Source organism: Eptatretus burgeri, chromosome 12 (assembly GCF_056783735.1).
Source record: "Eptatretus burgeri isolate ZD-2024b chromosome 12, Ebu_testis_v1, whole genome shotgun sequence".
NCBI lineage: Eukaryota > Metazoa > Chordata > Myxini > Myxiniformes > Myxinidae > Eptatretus > Eptatretus burgeri.
In genome coordinates this window covers 34,919,626-34,937,819 of record NC_140972.1, presented here as the reverse complement: position 1 = coordinate 34,937,819, position 18,194 = coordinate 34,919,626, and the positions used below count along the sequence as shown (strand labels likewise).

Sequence of the window (18,194 nt, the reverse complement as noted above, 5' to 3'; positions counted from 1 at the left end):
CTTACCATCAAGCTCCATACCATCAAGCTAATCGTCTTACATGGCTCGCTGTTAAGTAAAGGTTTGCTGGTAGAAACTTCAAACTGAAGTTCTGCCTTTCTAATCCTGGTCATTCTCTCCATCAACTCCATAAGACAATTGACAATGGTCTTGTTAATAAAGCTATGGCAAACAAGTTCAGTGAAACATCATCAGGGAAAAAAACACACACCTTTGTGCCCAGCCAAACGGCGCTGCCAACCTTGGCAAAACAGGTAACCTTGCCCCCCGCACAAGCCATTCTCTCCGTTTCCAGCACAGCATGCTCAGTATTCACGAGGCTATATGTCCTGTCATGGAGCATCAAATTAGCAAGCACAACTGACACTCGTCTCACTAACTAAACCCAGCAACCTCATTCCACCTCCCCTCGTCACAAGCTCCAAATGAAAACTGCAAAAAGAGACAGTTCGAGATAGTTTGCAATCTTAAAAAAAAAAAAACTGTCTTCAAGTGTCTACAATTACTTTTGATGTCGAATGTAAATATTGCATATGATGAAGCAATAATGTTCAAGTTCTGTTGCACAAGTTAACCACCGAGTGTATACACCGGGCAATGCCATCGACCATCACCCAAAGGTCATATTGTGCAGCAACGGTCATGATGTTTCACTAACAGGCATCAGCAGAGAAATAGATAACAGGGCATGAGTCAATAATAAATAGGTAGTCTCAAACGATGGTTATACGCATTCGGGGTACATTTTTGAACTTTACATTTGCTCCACTTCGGACACAAATAACACAATTGTTGTATTTAAATGTCCAAATAATTGTGCATCAATTTGAAGAAGGATTATGGTGATAATGCCAAATGTTGAACAAAAACTACAATATTGTGCGTCTTGACACTGATCAGAACCTTTTTGCATTTGCATACACTGTGTTGAACAAGAAAAAGAAGGAAGATAAACGGGGAAAAGGCAGACAGAGGAAAAAAATAGAGCCACAGACAGGGGTTGGAAAATTTTCTTCACTTCCCATAGAATGGTATTTGAACGTGGATGATGTCTAACCAGGTACTGCAAAGCTACTTAAATCTATCCCGTAAGTGAACAAGAACTGCTGTGTGTCAGAGATCCATATCTCCAGTGTCTAAACATATATTTGACAGAACATTCTTATATTTTGTGGTGCCTGATTTTCAGGAGGTTTCCTGGTTGGAATGGCAAATTATAATTCACAGGGAATGCACTGGCAGAATAGCCTAGATTCTGGAGGTACGCACACTCGCCTCTGAGCTGTCCAGCCTGGGTTTGATATCCTGACCAAGCTATAAACCGTCATCCAGGTGTTTCGCAGGCAGGATTGTTAATTAATGTGTGTCGTCCCTCGGATTGACGTTAAACCTGATGTCGCATGTGCTGGCGTTAGTTGGTGGAGGTTAAAGATTCCACAGTGTCCTTCGCAAAGAGTAAGCGAGCTATCGCCGGCACCATGGTCAAATTACAAATTCCTACACCAACCTAAAGGGGAACTTCATAAAGGACACATCTGTGCTTGTTACAGTATATAACCTCAATGCAAAATTTAAAATCCATCCATCCATCCATCCATCAGGACCATACTCAGTACAGAGCATCAGAGCTCTCTAAGTAGTCTCCAGGGCTATTGAGCACAATCCTGGACGGGTCACCACTCCGATGCAGGATACTCAAATGGCTCAATCATCCTTGCAAGCTGGTACTCATTTTGCTGATCTTGGAACGATAACAGTCTGAATCAACCCCACCTGGTATTAATTCAACAACAAAGGAGTATTTGAACTCAGGACTCTAGAATCCCAAGCCCACCACCCTAACCATTGAGCCAACAGCAGGCATATAAAATTAAAAATAATGATAAATAAAAAATTTAAAAGGAAAAAAACCGATACTTTCACCTCCAAGCTAATGATTGGAACACACCCTACACAGTCAAACATAGAGTATTCCCATTTATATCCATTCAGCTTTGATTCAAACATCATTTTTAGATCCTCGTGGAGGATCTCGAAGTCTTACTCACGTTGTTGTTCTTGTGGACTTTTTTGTTTCACAGCCTACAGTTTTCATTGAAACTTCCTGAAACTTGGCATATATATGTACAAATACCCTGCGCAGACAGTAACCATCTCCGATTTTGAAAATTCCTCCGAGAAAAAAAAAAGTTATGACGTCAAAATATCTCCGCTAATGGAAATCGCCTATACCATTATCTCCGAAACTAGGCAAGTTTTTTGAATTCTGTTTGCGGGAATCGAACAGGGCATTAGCACAGATAATTTATCGCAAACCTGATACATCACAATGATGTCATATTCGTTTTTATGACGTCATAATTAAGAGGACGAGGATCTTAGCTCATTCGAGCTTGTTGTCAATATACTGAAATGATAACCCCAGATTGATGCTTGAGGATTAGGCATGTGATGCAGATTTTTCCAAAATCCATTGGACTTCTACTTTAACTAACACCAGTAAACCATTCAGCGCCGTTTGAGGTGGAGCACTGCTTCACTGCAAGTTGTGATGGCCCTGTGACTTCTTCCTCCTCCTGTGATCACTGGGGGCTTGCTTGCCAACATCGTCAGAGTTCTTGAAGTGCATTATTGGACTTTGTTACAATATTGTTCTTTCTCTAATCAGCATTGTAAACTTTCCTCATTTACAGACGTTGGGTCTGCATCGGTTAAAGGAAGGATTAATTGAGGACACCCAAAATAATACAGCAACAGTGCCTTGTATTCTTAAGACTAAAGATGAGAAGGTTTTCAGAATAAAAACTAAGATGGGAAGGTTTGCAGCTACAGTAAAACAAGACCAAAGATGAGAATAGTTTTCTCTGTTGTGATAATTGAAGTTCTGCACTGGCATGATTTTAATCAAGTCCGTCTTCACCACTCTTCACTAATTATTTCATTATGTGGCAGAATATTACAGTGATCTTTTCGATTGTTCTTCATTTTGGTGAAAGCAAACCATTGCGACTGGATTTAGTACTTAGGTTCAAAAAAAAAAACAGGAGAGTAAGGCATTGTTAATCGAGTTGTTCCGTCCTGGTACCCAGCGATTTTTGCATAAACAACACAGAAATCAAGAAAATGACCAAATACCAAGATATCAAAAATGAAATCAAAGATCTTGGAAGCTGAAGAGTTCTGAAATTGTACCAGTGATAATTGGAGCAAAGGGGATAATGCAGAAGAACCATACAGAGATCTTAACCAGAGTGGTGTCAAAGCCACCCAATGCTCTCCTGTTTATACATTTATCGTTTTTAAAAGACTCGTCTAATAATTAATATTTTTCTATAAAGCATTGCAGTGAAATCTGATCCAAATAATTTTAAAGCAATATATGTATTTGTATATTGTAATCAGTAACAAGAGCTCAAGTGAGCACAATATATGCCTGAACAAGAAGGTATATACAGATTTGTGCTACTACATGGAAAACAGCATCCTGGTTGCCATGGCAACCACTTTAGATGACGAATGTATATCTCGACACACCGTCTCCAGTCTGTACCTATGTACCAAATATGAAACATGAAAGTTGAAAACTTTGGGAGTTAGAGTGCGGACAGGAACGGATGGACAGACAGACAGGCAGACAGACAGACAGCCGGACGGACGGAATCACGTAATATGCCCCGATATATATATATATATATATATATATATATATATATATATATATATATATATATATATATATCAGGCGTATAAAAAATAGTGTGGTAGATAAAAAAAACATTAGAAAGGAAAAAATAACTTGCACTGAAAACTTTAACATTTTCATGCTCACGCTGACGCTCACGCCGGGGGTATCACTATCACTCTCTGTTCTTCGAACAGGCGAGCTAAAAACCATACCTGTGAATCACGACGACAAATGAACTAGAGTTGGAAGCTGTCCGGGTGAAATGTCACATTGATGTCTTTAAACGATGACTTTGCTGTGAAAGTGGTATCAAAAGATTAATTTTCTGGAAGAATTTAAAGTTTGTGATCATCACATTTTTTACAGAACACTCAATTTTTTTCACATCCGTAAAGGATGAGTTGTGGGGTCGGGGAGGGGTGGAAGGTGAAAATAATTTTTCGCTTTTCAATGTTTCAGAGGTAAAAACAAGACTTCTTTCAAGATGGTCTAAGGCTTATGGATGAGTTGCAACACGCACGTGTAGGCAAATACTGTAGATGAGACAACTAGAATGGCACTCCATAGAGCACATACCTCCGCCAGGCTGAACAGTTTAGGTTTTGTGTCCCACTGATAGGCTAGATCTGAATGCGGACCTTAACCTAAATCGAATCGGCTTGCTCTTGTTACCTAACCAACTCATTCACCTAGTTTGGTCATAACTCGTCCACAACTTTTTGAGATGTCAATATAACATGCTGTACTGTGCAGTATATCGTGAACTGCCCCATCTCTCAATGGTGAAGAATCACTTAAAAATTCTACTATCCAGATCTGGATTAGGATCTTCACCAAAATCAAATCAATTTGTCTTTGTCACACACACAACCTGTCCACATAATTTCATCTGAATCTGTCCACAAACTTTTTGAGATATCCTGCTGACAGACAGACAAACAAACAGAAAGACAGGGGTGAAAAAATAACCTAAGGTAACAAAGGACCTGACATCAGACAAACAGTTGCTGACCTTGGGGGAAGTGATGTCACTTCCCAAAGCTTCCCATCTCTGTGACTTCACTTTTCTCTCCAGAGACAGTGGGGCAATTAAGGAGAAATCTGCTCCCTCCCTTCCCCTTCCCCAATGCAATGCAAACTAATGGGGCTGATCCATGCTCTATCCTCTAAATGCTGAGTGTTAAGCAATGAAGTGATATAGTTTGTATATATGATTTTTTAAGTCTTTGGTATGTCTCATCTCGGGTCAGAATCAAACTGCTGATGTCCAAGACACAGAACATACAATCTAACCATCCATTGTGACCATACTCTTTGCAGAGCGTTGGTGCTGCCTAAGCAGTCTGCTTGGCTATTGGGTACAATCCTGGACAGGTCGCCATTCTGACACAGGATACCAGCATGCTGGCACCCATTTTGCCGACCTCGGAAGGATGACAGGCAGAGTCAACCCCACCTGGTATTAATTCAACAGCCAAGGGGATTTGAACTCAGGATCCTAGGATCACAAACCCACCACTCAAACCATGAACCCAACAGCAGGCATACAATCTAACCAGTGTACCACACTGTCTGTTGCTTTAATTCCATGGGATCAGTAAACTCGTCCACTGCTGTGAAAAAAATGTGTCACTCTGGCTGGAAACTACAAAGAAAGAGTAACATCTGTGGCAGGTTTTTATCATCATCATCATCATCATGATCATGTACCATGCTCCATTCAGAATGTCGGTGTTGTTGAAGCAGTTTCTTGAGTAGGGTTACAATGCTGAACGACTCACCACTCTAATGCAGGAGACTCGACCGAGAGTGTAGGAATTGAGAATTTGTTCAGGATGGCAATAGCTCGCCAATTCTGTGCAGGACACCGTGGGACATTTAACATCCACCGAGTAAGGGACGGCACACATATTGATGCCTTGCCCTGCATGTGAAACACCGGGGTGACAGTTCATAGCTCGGTTGGGATTACAAATCCAGGCTAAACCACTCAGAGGTGAGTTATGCATACTTCTCGGCCATCCTGCCAGCCCTAATTTTTTCTCGTACAGCACGACTCCTTCTTGGTTAGGGCAACTCTTTTTGCAATGCCTATCATGTACACTTCAGTTAATCAATTTCTTATATCGCACTCTTTCGTTCAGAAACACAAGCTTAAAGCACTTTATGAACAAGGAAGAAACAAGAAAGGCAACACACACACACACACACGATAATTTTAAGGCTATTTTGCCCTGCTAGAGCGGGGGTTCGCCTTGCGGGACCCATGACAATCTTCTATCATGATTCCCTTTTTGAGGCAATTTTTTTTTGACCGGATGCCCTTTCTGATGCCAACCCTTTAGTCGCCTCTTACAACACGCAGAGATACGGTGTACCTATTCCAAACCAGGGCACACACCGGGAAAGTAAGAAAGGTAAACAGACAGAGTGTTCAATGGTAAATGTAAATGTGGCAGAGTGTTCCAGTATTTTACCTATTCATGCCCTCCTGGTGCCACAGCAATGCCATATGCATGCTTTGGCAGCAAAAACAGGTGTCGTGCCAGCCACAGTCAAGTGTACAGCGCAGGCAGACAGAGCTTGGATGCTGTAGATGGGAAATAACTTCTTGAGCAGCTGGACGCTAAGGGTCAGGGTAATGGTAAATAAATGACATTGTAGTTATATCCAAGGAATCTACTACCTGAGAGGAATCTATGCTGATATTACAGGCCTCTTAAATTTTTTTTGCCCTGGATCAACTGAGCAGATTCATTTTTTTAGGAAAGAGAGAAAGAGAACACAAATCAGAAGGAGAGAGAGACAGACTTTGATTGCTGTCGTAATTTCATCCTTGTTTTTAAAGTCTTTGAATAAGGTGTCAGCAGCAACCATATAGACTCCTTGATAACTTCACCATCAGTGAATGGTTTCTGATGTTTTGCAAGCAGATGGCTGATGCGAAAAGACGCCTCTGTGCTAGCCTTGCCTTCAGCCACAGGTTTCGAAAAGAGTGACTGTTGAGCTTCAAAATTCCCTTAAACCCCCCAACTTTCTTCGTCCAAACCGTGCTGTTTAAAGGAAAATTTTCTTGAAGTTTTGCATCCGCTGCCTTGTGATGCCGTTCCATATTATCTCTTTTACTCGAGGCTACACTCTTGTTTTTGATATTTGGAAAAATAAATTCACTTTCCCATTCTTTGTGGAAATTGTAGGTTTTTGCGTCTTCTTGGACGGTCCTGGTTCCTCACTCGTCATTTTGGCTTTCAGAAATTAATCTGAGAAAAGAAAAAATGAAAATGAAAAGCCCAGCTTATTCCATGTTTCGGCAGCTCAACAACAGGCAATGAGCAACTGAAGGTATGGTGGGTGCGGCAATACAGTGACTGCATCATCGATGGATAATTAGTTGATTTTAAAAAAGCAAATAATTTCTGATTGCCCTGTATGCCGACATTTAGCTATTTAAAAAAAAAAAAACTCTCCAGCAGCTTGCATTTGCGGTCCATGGCCACCACAATTTTAAATACAAGCATCATACTGTATCTAGGCTTCTCCCACCGTTTCTCTGTATTTTATTTTTTTTGAAACATTTTAAAGAAAATAATATATACAAGTCTGGAGACGGCGATGGTTCACGAGCAATGTACACGGTTCGCGTTTTTTAATTTTTTGACCTTCGAGGGGACGCCACGGGCAAACTGGCGGGAATCGGGAAAAACAAACGTAAATGATGAAAGTTGTAGTACTCAAAGAGCACTACTTGCATACCAATTTTCATTCGAAACAGTTGAAAACCCGAGGAGCTCGATGCCCAATTTATTGATTTTTTTGACATTTTCTAAGTTCGTGACCTTGTGACCTTGACCTTTGGACGAAAATGAAAAATCGAGCTCCGTGGGGCTAGGCAGGTGCCATTGAGCTAACCAAATACCAAAACGCCTGCCAGATTCGACAAACCCCCTCGGAGAAGATGTAACTTGAAATCGGCTACCCCCTAAAAACATGTTTTTTGGGCGTGGCTCCGCCTATAATGGGCGCAGCACACCCATTCTCAGGAAAACACAACTACATCATGATATAAACCTCCCACCCAAATTTTATCAGGATCGGATCAAAACTCATGGAGCAATGCTCGGGACAGGCAGACAGACAGACAGACAAGCCGGTAGGCGGACATGGGTAGTCGACTACCCAATAGAACCTGACATGATGGGCCTGTTTGAAGGGGAATGACCTGAGGATTAAGCACAAGAAAATTCATGATTCTAGCTTCAAGGGTTAATGCTGCAGATTGTTTTTTCATTAAAATACCCCCACATTTAGAGGTTTTTCGGCCGTTGCTAGGAAACGGAGGGGTCCATAGCAACCGTTCTTTCTCACACATAACTAGTACATACCATGAACCTATCATACCAGTTTCATGTATATCTGACTCATAGTCTCTGAGATATAACGAACTTCGTTTTTTTATTGTTTTCGACCAGGGTTCATTCAAAGTCTATCTTCTCCGGCAGCTTTCATAGGATCCGGCTGGAAATTTTTGACAATATGGCTCAATGTACTGCCCACAGTCGCTCATGGCCCGATTTTTGATTTTCGAAAAAATAATTTTTTTATGATTTTTCAAAAATTTCAAAGTCCCGTTGCTAGGCAATGGTGGTGTCCATAGCAACGGCTCTCATTTGCACACAACTAGGTCATGGTATGAACCTACCAATCAAGTTTCATCGAAATCGCATTTGTATTAACTGAAATGTTCATTTCAAATACTGTTAATAAGGGTAGAACAAATCTCAAAAAAAATTCTTTTTTCGACTTGATCAACTAACCAACAGACAGACAGACAGACAAACATATCGACGGAAAAACTGATAATAAGGATAGAACAAATTTCAATTTTTTTTTCTTTTTTTCGAATGGATCGACTTCCCAACACACAGACAAACATATGGACGGAAAAAGTGATAATAAGGGAAGGTCAAATATCAAAAAAAAAAATTTGAAATTTTTTTTTCGACTGGATTGACTACCCAACAAACAAGCTGGTAGGCGGACATGGGCAGTCGACTACCCAACTGACAAACATATCGACGGAAATACTGATAACAAGGGAAGACCATATTTCAAAAAAAAAATTTTTTGAAATTTTTTTTTATTTTCGACTGAATTGACTACCCAATAGACAGACAGAATATAGTGGTCACTTACTAGCTCATGAACCAAAAGTTGTCGTACTCGAAGAGCACTACTTGCATACCAACTTTCATTCGAAACAGTTGAAAACCCGAGGAGCTCAATGCCCAATTTATTGATTTTTTTGACATTTTCTAAGTTCGTGACCTTGTGACCTTGACCTTGGGACGAAAATGAAAAATCGAGCTCCGTGGGGCTATGCAGGTGCCATTGGGCTAACCAAATACCAAAACCCCTGCCAGATTCGACAAACCCCCTCGGAGAAGATGTAACTTGAAACCGGCTTCCCCCTAAAAACACATGTTTTTTGGGCGTGGCTCCACCCATAATGTGCGCAGCACGCCCATTCTCAGGAAAACACAACTGGATCATGATATAAACCTCCCACCCAAATTTTTTTTTTATCAGGATCAGATCGAAACCCATGGAACTATGTTCGGGACAGACAGACAGACAAGCCGGTAGGCGGACATGGGTAGTCGATCAAGTCGAATTTAGTCATTTTTTCAGCCGTTGCGAGCTAACAAAAGCGTCCATAGCAACGGTTCTTTCTCACACATAACTAGGACATACCATGAACCTATCATATCAGTTTAATGTATATCTGACTCATAGTCTCTGGGATATAACAAACTTTGTTTTTTTTATTGTTTTTGACCAGGGTTCATTCAAAGTCTATCTTCTCTGACAGTTTTCATAGGATCCGGCTGGAAATTTTTGACAATATGGCTGAATGTACTGCCCACAGTCGCTCGTGGCCCGATTTTTGAATTCTTTTTTTTAGATTTTTTTGAAAATTTCAAAGGTCCGTTGCTAGGCAACGGATGGGTCCATAGCAGCGATTCTCATTTGCACACAACTAGGTCATGGTATGAACCTACCAACCAAGTTTCATCGAAATCGCCATTGTATTAACGGAGCACTGGACCGAACAGACATACATACAGACAGACAAACATATCGACGGAAATACTGATATAATAAGGGTAGACTACATCGACTACCCAGACAGACAGACAAACATATCGACGGAAATACTGATATAATAAGGGTAGACTACATCGACTACCCAGACAGACAGACAAACATATCAACGGAAATACTGATAATAAGGGTAGACTAGATCGACTACCCAGACAGACAGACAAACATATCGACGGAAATACTGATAATAAGGGTTGACTCGATTGACTAACCAACAGACAGAATGACAAACATATTGAAGGAAATACTGATAATAAGGGTAGACTAAATTGACTACCCAACAGACAAGCCGGTCGGCGGACATGGGTAGTCGATAAAGTCGAATTTAATCGTTTTTCAGCCACTACTAGCCAACAAAAGTGTCCATAGCAACGGTTCTTTCTCACACATAACTAGGACATACCATGAGCCTACCATACCAGTTTCATGTATATCTGACTCATAGACTCTGAGATATAACAAACTTCGTTTTTTTTATTGTTTTCGACCAGGGTTCATTCAAAGTCTATCTTTTCCGACAGTTTTCATAGGATCCGGCTGGAAATTTTTGACAATATGGCTGAATGTACTGCCCACAGTCACTCGTGGCCCGCTTTTTGATTTTCGAAAAAACAAATTTTTGAGATTTTTTTGAAAATTGCAAAGGTCTGTTGCTAGGCAACGGATGGGTCCATAGCAACGGTTCTCATTTGCACACAACTAGGTCATGGTATGAACCAACCAACCAAGCTTCATCAAAATCACCTTTGTATTAACGGAGCACTGGACCAAACAGACATACATACAGACAGACAGACAGACAAACAAACATATCGACGGAAATACTGATAATAAGGGTAGACTAGATTGACTACCCAACAGACACACACACATAACGAATATAGTGGTCACTTACTGACTCGTGAACCAATATATATTTTTAAAGGTCAACTGTTCAAAAATCGAGGATTGACATTTTGATTGTGATTGACTGGTTGTAGACCACTGGTCTAAAGCATATTCAAAAGTTATTAATTGTGATTAGTTCATCAGAACTAGAAAAAAACAAGACAATTATCTGCAGAACCTTGTTTGTTTCCCTCTGAGTTGGGCCTAGGTCACATTTGCCACGGCGGCCGTGGGGTCTCCAAAATCTACGGCCATTAGCAATTATACGGCGGCCGCAGTATTTCCACGGTCACACAATGTAGCAGTCCCATATGTTTTTATTTTTCGTGTAGCTGCACAGCGTATTTATAAATTGTGGAGACCGAAAACGTGGGGTTGCCGTACGGTCTTTGATTTGATGTCGCACGGTGACCTTAAGGGGGCCATAGAATTTTCAAGGCAGACGCAAGGTGCCTGCAAGGCGACCGCAGGGGGACCGCAGGGGGCCCTAAGGCGAACGTGTGGCCAGACGGACGGTAACGAATGGATTAATTTTTTTTTTAACCAATTTTTTTTTTCGGCTTGTCGAATTGCTACGGCGAACGTAGAAATGAAAAAAGTTATAACTCCGCGTTGTAATTCCACGGCAACCTTACGACATGTAAAATAAAGCCATATGGCGTAGGGCCACCCTGAGGCCACCTAAGAAACTCTGTGGCCGCTGCACGTTTCTGTCAATTCAGAGGGCGTACGGCCGCCGTATCCTCGCCGTAGAGCAAATGTGACTTAGGCCTAGGTCTTAGGAATTGTGGAGACCGAAAACGTGGGGTTGCCGTACGGTCTTTGATTTGATGTCGCACGGTGACCTTAAGGGGACCCTGCGGCGGCCATATAATTTTCAAGGCAGACGCAAGGTAGCCTCAAGGTGACCACAAGGCGACCGCAGGGGGGCCCTAAGGCGAACGTGTGGCCAGACGGACGGTAACGAATGAATTATTTTTTTTTTAACCAGTTTTTTTTTTGGGCTTGTCGAATTGCTACGGCGAATGTAGAAATGAAAAAAGTTATAACTCCGCGTTGTAATTCCACGGCAACCTTACGACCTGTAAAATAAAGCCATATGGCGTAGGGCCACCCTGAGGCCACCGCACGTTTCTGTCAATTCAGAGGGCGTATGGCCGCCGTATCCTCGCCGTAGAGCAAATGTGACTTAGGCCTTACCAATTCATTAAACTGAACCGAAAAACATGAACGAGGCATGGGCACACTGATTTCGTTCAGTTTCACACAATTTTGTTGGTTAAAAGTAAATGTTATGACAAGCAGTTTACTCCTGAAGTAACTACATTTAGAACAGTCGCAAAGAACCGGTCCTGGTTCTGATGTACGAGATTTTGTTACAGAGCGTTGGTGCTGCCGAAGCAGTTTATTGGCAAGGGTCATGCTGGGTGGTTTGTCGCTGCCTTCCCAACAGTCGTTAGGGCAGGAATTTGGAATTTAGCCATGGTGTCAGTAATAACTTACCGATTCTTCATGAAGGACACAGTGGGATCTTTAATGTCCACTAACTAATGCCGGAAGATGGGACGCACATTTTAACATAAATCCCACAGATGGCACACACATTGCTGAATCACTTACCTGTGAAACACCAGGATGACAGTTAAATGCTCGGTCGAGATTTTAACCCAGGCTGGGCAGCATAGAGGAGAGTGTGCATACATCTAGGCTATCCTGCTGGGCAACCCGTCCATAATTCCCCTACTTTTTTATGTCATTGCTTTTCAGATATGCCTGGTATTGGCTTTGGATCCTAGGGTCCTGAGTTCAAAATCCTGCTTAGCTGTTGAATTCATACCAGGTGGGGTTAACTCGGCCTGTCATTCTTCCGAGGTCGGCAAAATGAGTGCCAGCATGCTGGTATACTGTGTCGGAGTGGCGACCCATCCAGGATTGTGCCCAATAGTCAAGGAGACTGCTTAAGCAGCACCAACGCTCTGCATAGTCTGGTCCCAATCTCCTCCTCCTTTTCAGATGGAGAATTGACCTTTTCAAGTATGACTTGTAATACCCCCTCACACCAAGAGTGGCGCCATCTGATATCTACAGAGAGAGAATCGAGGTGCTCCCCACCTTTATTCCCTGGGGCAATCAATATATTTATAGCCTCTAAAATGTAACACCAAAAACCCAAACCCTTAAAGTTTTTACTTCTCCACTCTGGATGGGGTAATGTATTCACACCCATTGCTAGATGCCATGGATCAGGCCATGTGTATGGCAGCTAGGAATGGAATCATATTTAGATTTGTGGTGTGTATGCATTATGTAGATGTGCACACAATTTGTAGGTGGTCACATATGAGTGTGGTTAAATGGCTCTTGGGGCTCCCATGAGCGAACACTCTGCTGGATCTTCAGGAATGATGTACAAAATGGACAGACACGGTCAGGCTGCTTGGGGGTACCAACAGGAGCCAAGGTCATGTCTGAGGTGCAGGTGGTCATGCTCAATGACTCCACCCCACTATGCGGTGCTATACGATACACATTTACAGAGATAGCATTTGGGTCTTTTCCCAATCCTGAACCCACCATGCTATGAATATTTATTTATTTATTTTTTACTGCTCAAAACCTTCAGGGACTTCCCGAGTACAACCAGCAGTTTTCAACTCATTCCATTCAGAATTTCAGGAATGCATACAAGTCAAACAAACAGACAAACAGACACTTATTGAATTATATATAGTATGATGGCAGTGCACTCAGCAAATGCAAATATATGTTATATAATGCACATTTGCTTTGGTGAATTCCATCCAACATGGTGACAGTGTGACCACTCCTCATTTTCATAAATGCCAAGGTGAGCCAATGAAAAAAGCCAAGAATTCACAAGGTTTCGGAAAAGCGATGATAATAGAAAACCTATACGCCAAGAAAACCAAGACGTCAAGGTGAACAACGAATAGCCAAGATCTTGTGAAAAAAGCCAAGGAGTGGTCACACTGCATGGTGAGTGGAGATGGTTAAAGGAAGAAGATAAGCAGAATTTCCGAAACCGGGGCACTGCATATTACAGATGGTGATGCATCGTTAGTACCTGCTCCGGTGCAGTCTGCCAACAGCGTGTGGCAAGTAAGGCAAGAGTCTTGCAGGTGGTGTGGACTGGCCGCGGAAATCTCGGGCGTAACCCACAATTCAACTTCCTCAACACCTCCATAGGTTTCCCTTGCAGCGTGGGCCGCTGGCCACTGAGAAGCTCAAAGAGCAACATGCCATAGGAGAACATGTCCACCTGTAAAGCACATATTCCACATTGCAATATTAATTATGGATGATGTGCTACCTGCATTCTCACATGCATAATCAGCTGCAATTTGAAAAGGTCGCGTTTTTAGGTTTCTCCCACTGGGATTCCTTGGTATCTCCAACAGACTAAAGCATACTGAGGGAATACAGGCCTCATCAAATGTTGTGTATATTGTAATTTCAGAATCATGATCACCCAGTCTCACCAAGTGCTCTCACCAAAAAACATCACGCCTTTGTCAATAGGGCATGATTTTCTTGTTCAGTAATGGGTGTGAAAAAAAATGATACATTGGGTGTGAAAATAGTGATAAAGATCACTCAATCTTCGAGAATCCAGGAACTGGTACAACTCAAAATTATCGACTCTTCTACGGGAATTGATTGATACTTTGATAGTTGGGAAAGCATAATTGTTGAAATTCATTCATACTAACCTTCTCATCATAGATTATTCCTGGACACACCTCGGGTGCCTGATACCCAGGTGTCCCCTCAGTGCCTCGAGCCCCTTGTCCAAAGGAAAGGCGTGAAATGCCGTAGTCGGAAAGTTTAGCGTTGACCGTCTCATTGGGATCCAGGGACCACATGAGTACATTGTCAGACTTCAGATCACAGAAAATGATGTCCTTGCGGTGGAGGTAAGCCAACGCCAGAGCTACCTGGTGTGCCACCTTGTAGCTTAGCAGTGGGCCCAGTGGCACTGGAACTGGTGTGGAGAAGAATAAAAATAAAACAATGGTAAGGGTTAATAAGTACGTTACAAAACTCAGTTACCTCCCAAGAAGCTCCATTTTGGATGACAAAATAAATTATATTTGTCAAATACTTGCTTTGGAGCTGTTTGGCAAGTTTGTTGGAAGACAAACAAAAAGTTTTGAGAATGAGTGATTTATGATCATTGATGAAATCAACAAAAAACATACATGTTTTCTAACAATCTTATGCCAAAGAGGTGAGACTCAAAATGTCAAAATATATAATTACTTTTGCATCGTCACCACTCGATGACTGATAAGTTGTCTGTGAAAGAATCAAGCCGATCCACATCTTCAAAGCAAGTTAAAAATCTCGACGTAGACATCATTACCTCGTTTATACAAGTTGTGTCAAAATACTCTCAAGGAATAAGGCTCCTGCTATTCACGCTAACTTTAACAATACAATTGCCTGATGTCTCCATTTGGATTGTGATTATTTTGTTCTGAAAACGTTTGAGCCAACATTCATAAAAGTTATGAACAAAGACGAGTAAACAGGAAATTTCTCGTCACAACATAAAAGGCACACATAACTTGTTGCTCAGTTTGCATGAGTAAAGGTGTTCACATTACCAAGCTCGGCAGCATCCAGAACGAGTCGCAAGCTCCCATGTGGGGCAAGTTCCAGTGCGAGGCAGAGCGGGTATAGCATGATGCCAAGCAGAGCCGGTATGCAAGGGTGGCGAAGGCTTTGTAGCATGCGTGCCTCAAGACGAAATTCGGCAAATACTCGGGCAATACGGTTTGCATACAAGTCCCGAAGCATGTCATCTGTGGGGCGATTACAGAAGGTGCAGTTTCTATTAGTCTATTGGCTAACCAATGAGGTAATGCAGGATCCTGCAAAAAAAATTGGTGAACCCCTAATATTTACCATCTTCATTACATGACAGGATGGTGAAGATTTTGACAGCCACAACTGTACCCTGGTACTGAGCACGGCGGATAGTAGTGCCACTGCCACCATGACCTAAATATCCAGCATCTCCATCAATAATAGTCAACTCTGAGCACTCCAGAAAGTACCTGCAATGAATGATGGCTGTTCAAACAAAACCGCAGGGTGGTTGTGAGTATTAATTTACAGCTACATTAACAGAGAATGTTTTGAACTAGCATAAGATGGCAATACTCAACTTATTTTACTCAGCAGATACAATGATAAGTATAACCATTAAACTACCATACAGGAAGTATAAATATGTATAGTGATTGTTTTATTCGAGAACCCTAAATAATTCCCATGCACGAAAAACCATATCTGTAAGGAACATAATATTTTGCACAAATGTAGTCCAATGTTAGAGAAAGATGTGACAATAAATAATGGCAATAAAGAAGTAAGCTGACAAAATGAATAGGTTGTGGGACAAGAAAATATGATAAACTAAGAATAGGAAAAACTGCAAAACAACATGGACAACCAGCCAAGATAACTTTAATTGGATGCATCACATTGGGATAAATTTGTGATTATCCCTATAAAAAATTTTTTAAAAATCTCCTTTGTATTTTTCATGATATCTGATGAAAATACGAGGAGAATCTCATAAGATCTCATGATAAGTAGACTGCTTGGTGACAATCAGACCTGCGTGGAAAATCCGTCATGAAGATTTCGGGTACAAGCTGCGGCAGTGGTACTGGTCGATCAGGATGCTTGGGGCATAACATCCGATCATCGGTCACTGCCCTCAGCAAGCATTCCTCCAGGCGGAACATGTGGGGCAATTGCTCCGGGGCATTGAGGATGGCCAAGCTAGGGTCCAACTGGGTCTGGGTGCTGGGTGATGGCGTCAAAAGGCAACGGGAACATGGAATGAGCTGTCGTACGAACGGTGTCCCATCTGGCTCTGTCCCCAGCAAGGCTACTCAGGGGCGAGGTTAAACACAGGAAAGACAGACTTAGAAACCTTCAAAATATGTCAACCATTGCTTATATCCATCACAGTCAAGCTATCACTGGCAATCTGGCCAAATTCCAAATTCCTGTTCTAACCTACAGAGGTTCGAACCTCGTCCACGTCACATACCCAAAGCTCTCCACCAAATTTCGCCCGAATCCATCCACAACTTTTTGAGATATCCTGTTCATAAACAAACAAATATATAGGATTCTGCCGGACCACCACCTCTACCATTTGATGAAGTTCCGTGAAGATCGCTTTAAAATTGTGACTTGTAGGTGATTAAAGATGAGTAGACAGACAACTGGAAGTGATCAGAAGATTTTGATTGCATTGACTGTCTCATTGGGGATGAGAAACATGTCATCTGTGTCATTTTGATATAACTGTCAAAACATTTTTTTTTCACCAAGAAACAAGAAAGATGTCATGCATAGCACAATACTTGCAAAATCTAAAAACAAATTTGACTATAAAAATGATTGGTGGTTGAATTAAATGACCAAATATGCAAATACTCTTCAAATCTCAAGTTAATCGGATGAAAGTGTCAATTTTAGAAATTTGGCCTGTCAACTTTTTGGCCTATTTTAACCAAAAAAATACTTGTTCATTGGATTCAGTGACGTGATATGCAAATTCTCTTCAAATTTCAAGTCAATAGGATGAAAATTGAGGATTTTAGGAATTGGGCCTATGTTGACCTTTGGGCCGAAGTTGACCTCAAAAATAATTGCTGGTTGAATTCAATGATCTGATATGCAAATTCTGTTCAAATTTCTAGTCAATCGGATAAAAATTGAGGATTTTAGAAAATCTACCTCCGTTGATGACCTTTTGATTTCAGAAAAAAATAGGCTTCTTGCTTATGACGAACTCTACCAGGTGGTGAAGTTTTGTGAAGATCGGTTAAAAATTGTGACCTGAAGGCGAATGACATACAAACAAACAAACAGATGAACAGACAGACAGAATAACGCACACCGACCAATATACTTTTTATTTTTCTTCGATTTTCGCAAGTAAAAAGACAGACAAGGGTGAAAACATAACCTCCATCCACCTTCGGTGGTGGAGGTAATAAGATACACTTTCATTTTCAGCATAATCACTCTTTTAAGGAATTATATTGTTTTCATTTTTTTGTGCAAAAACCAAATTATATGCAAATTTAATACATTAGTTTTTCTTCATTTTCAGACTGTGGAATGTTTGAACGGTTTGTATCCTACTTATAGAGATATGTGCTGGGGGAAGTTTGTTACTTATGACAAATGTCTTAAGTCTCTTAGCATCTCACCTGGAAACCATTGTTCTATTAGACTGGTCACATGGTCCATGACAAAGGCAACAGCTGAAAGGTCCTGACTTTGTGACTGTACCATGATGGCAATTCCAGAATGGTTAGTGGTCTGCATGCTTCTTCTGCCCAGTGCCTCAACACTATGCATGAAGGGACAAGGAAGAAATGGCGGAGACGAACGTACATAAACCGGA

The 18,194-nt window shown here is 41.4% G+C and overlaps 1 protein-coding gene across 7 annotated transcripts in view; it reads right to left on the bottom strand.

The window, feature by feature from the left end:
* Positions 1–18,194, bottom strand: part of LRRK1 (leucine rich repeat kinase 1) — a 142,213-nt gene that overhangs the window by 10,692 nt on the left and 113,327 nt on the right. For all 7 annotated transcript variants that reach the window (XM_085850106.1, XM_085850104.1, XM_085850103.1 and 4 more), the window contains 8 exons: positions 17,998–18,140; positions 16,382–16,658; positions 15,665–15,816; positions 15,364–15,561; positions 14,467–14,738; positions 13,821–14,015; positions 6,163–6,311; positions 212–329 (listed from right to left, as the gene is read on the bottom strand). In XM_085850106.1, coding sequence (XP_085706232.1) covers positions 212–329; positions 6,163–6,311; positions 13,821–14,015; positions 14,467–14,738; positions 15,364–15,561; positions 15,665–15,816; positions 16,382–16,658; positions 17,998–18,140 — 1,504 coding nt within the window. The remainder of the gene's footprint in view (positions 1–211; positions 330–6,162; positions 6,312–13,820; positions 14,016–14,466; positions 14,739–15,363; positions 15,562–15,664; positions 15,817–16,381; positions 16,659–17,997; positions 18,141–18,194) is intronic.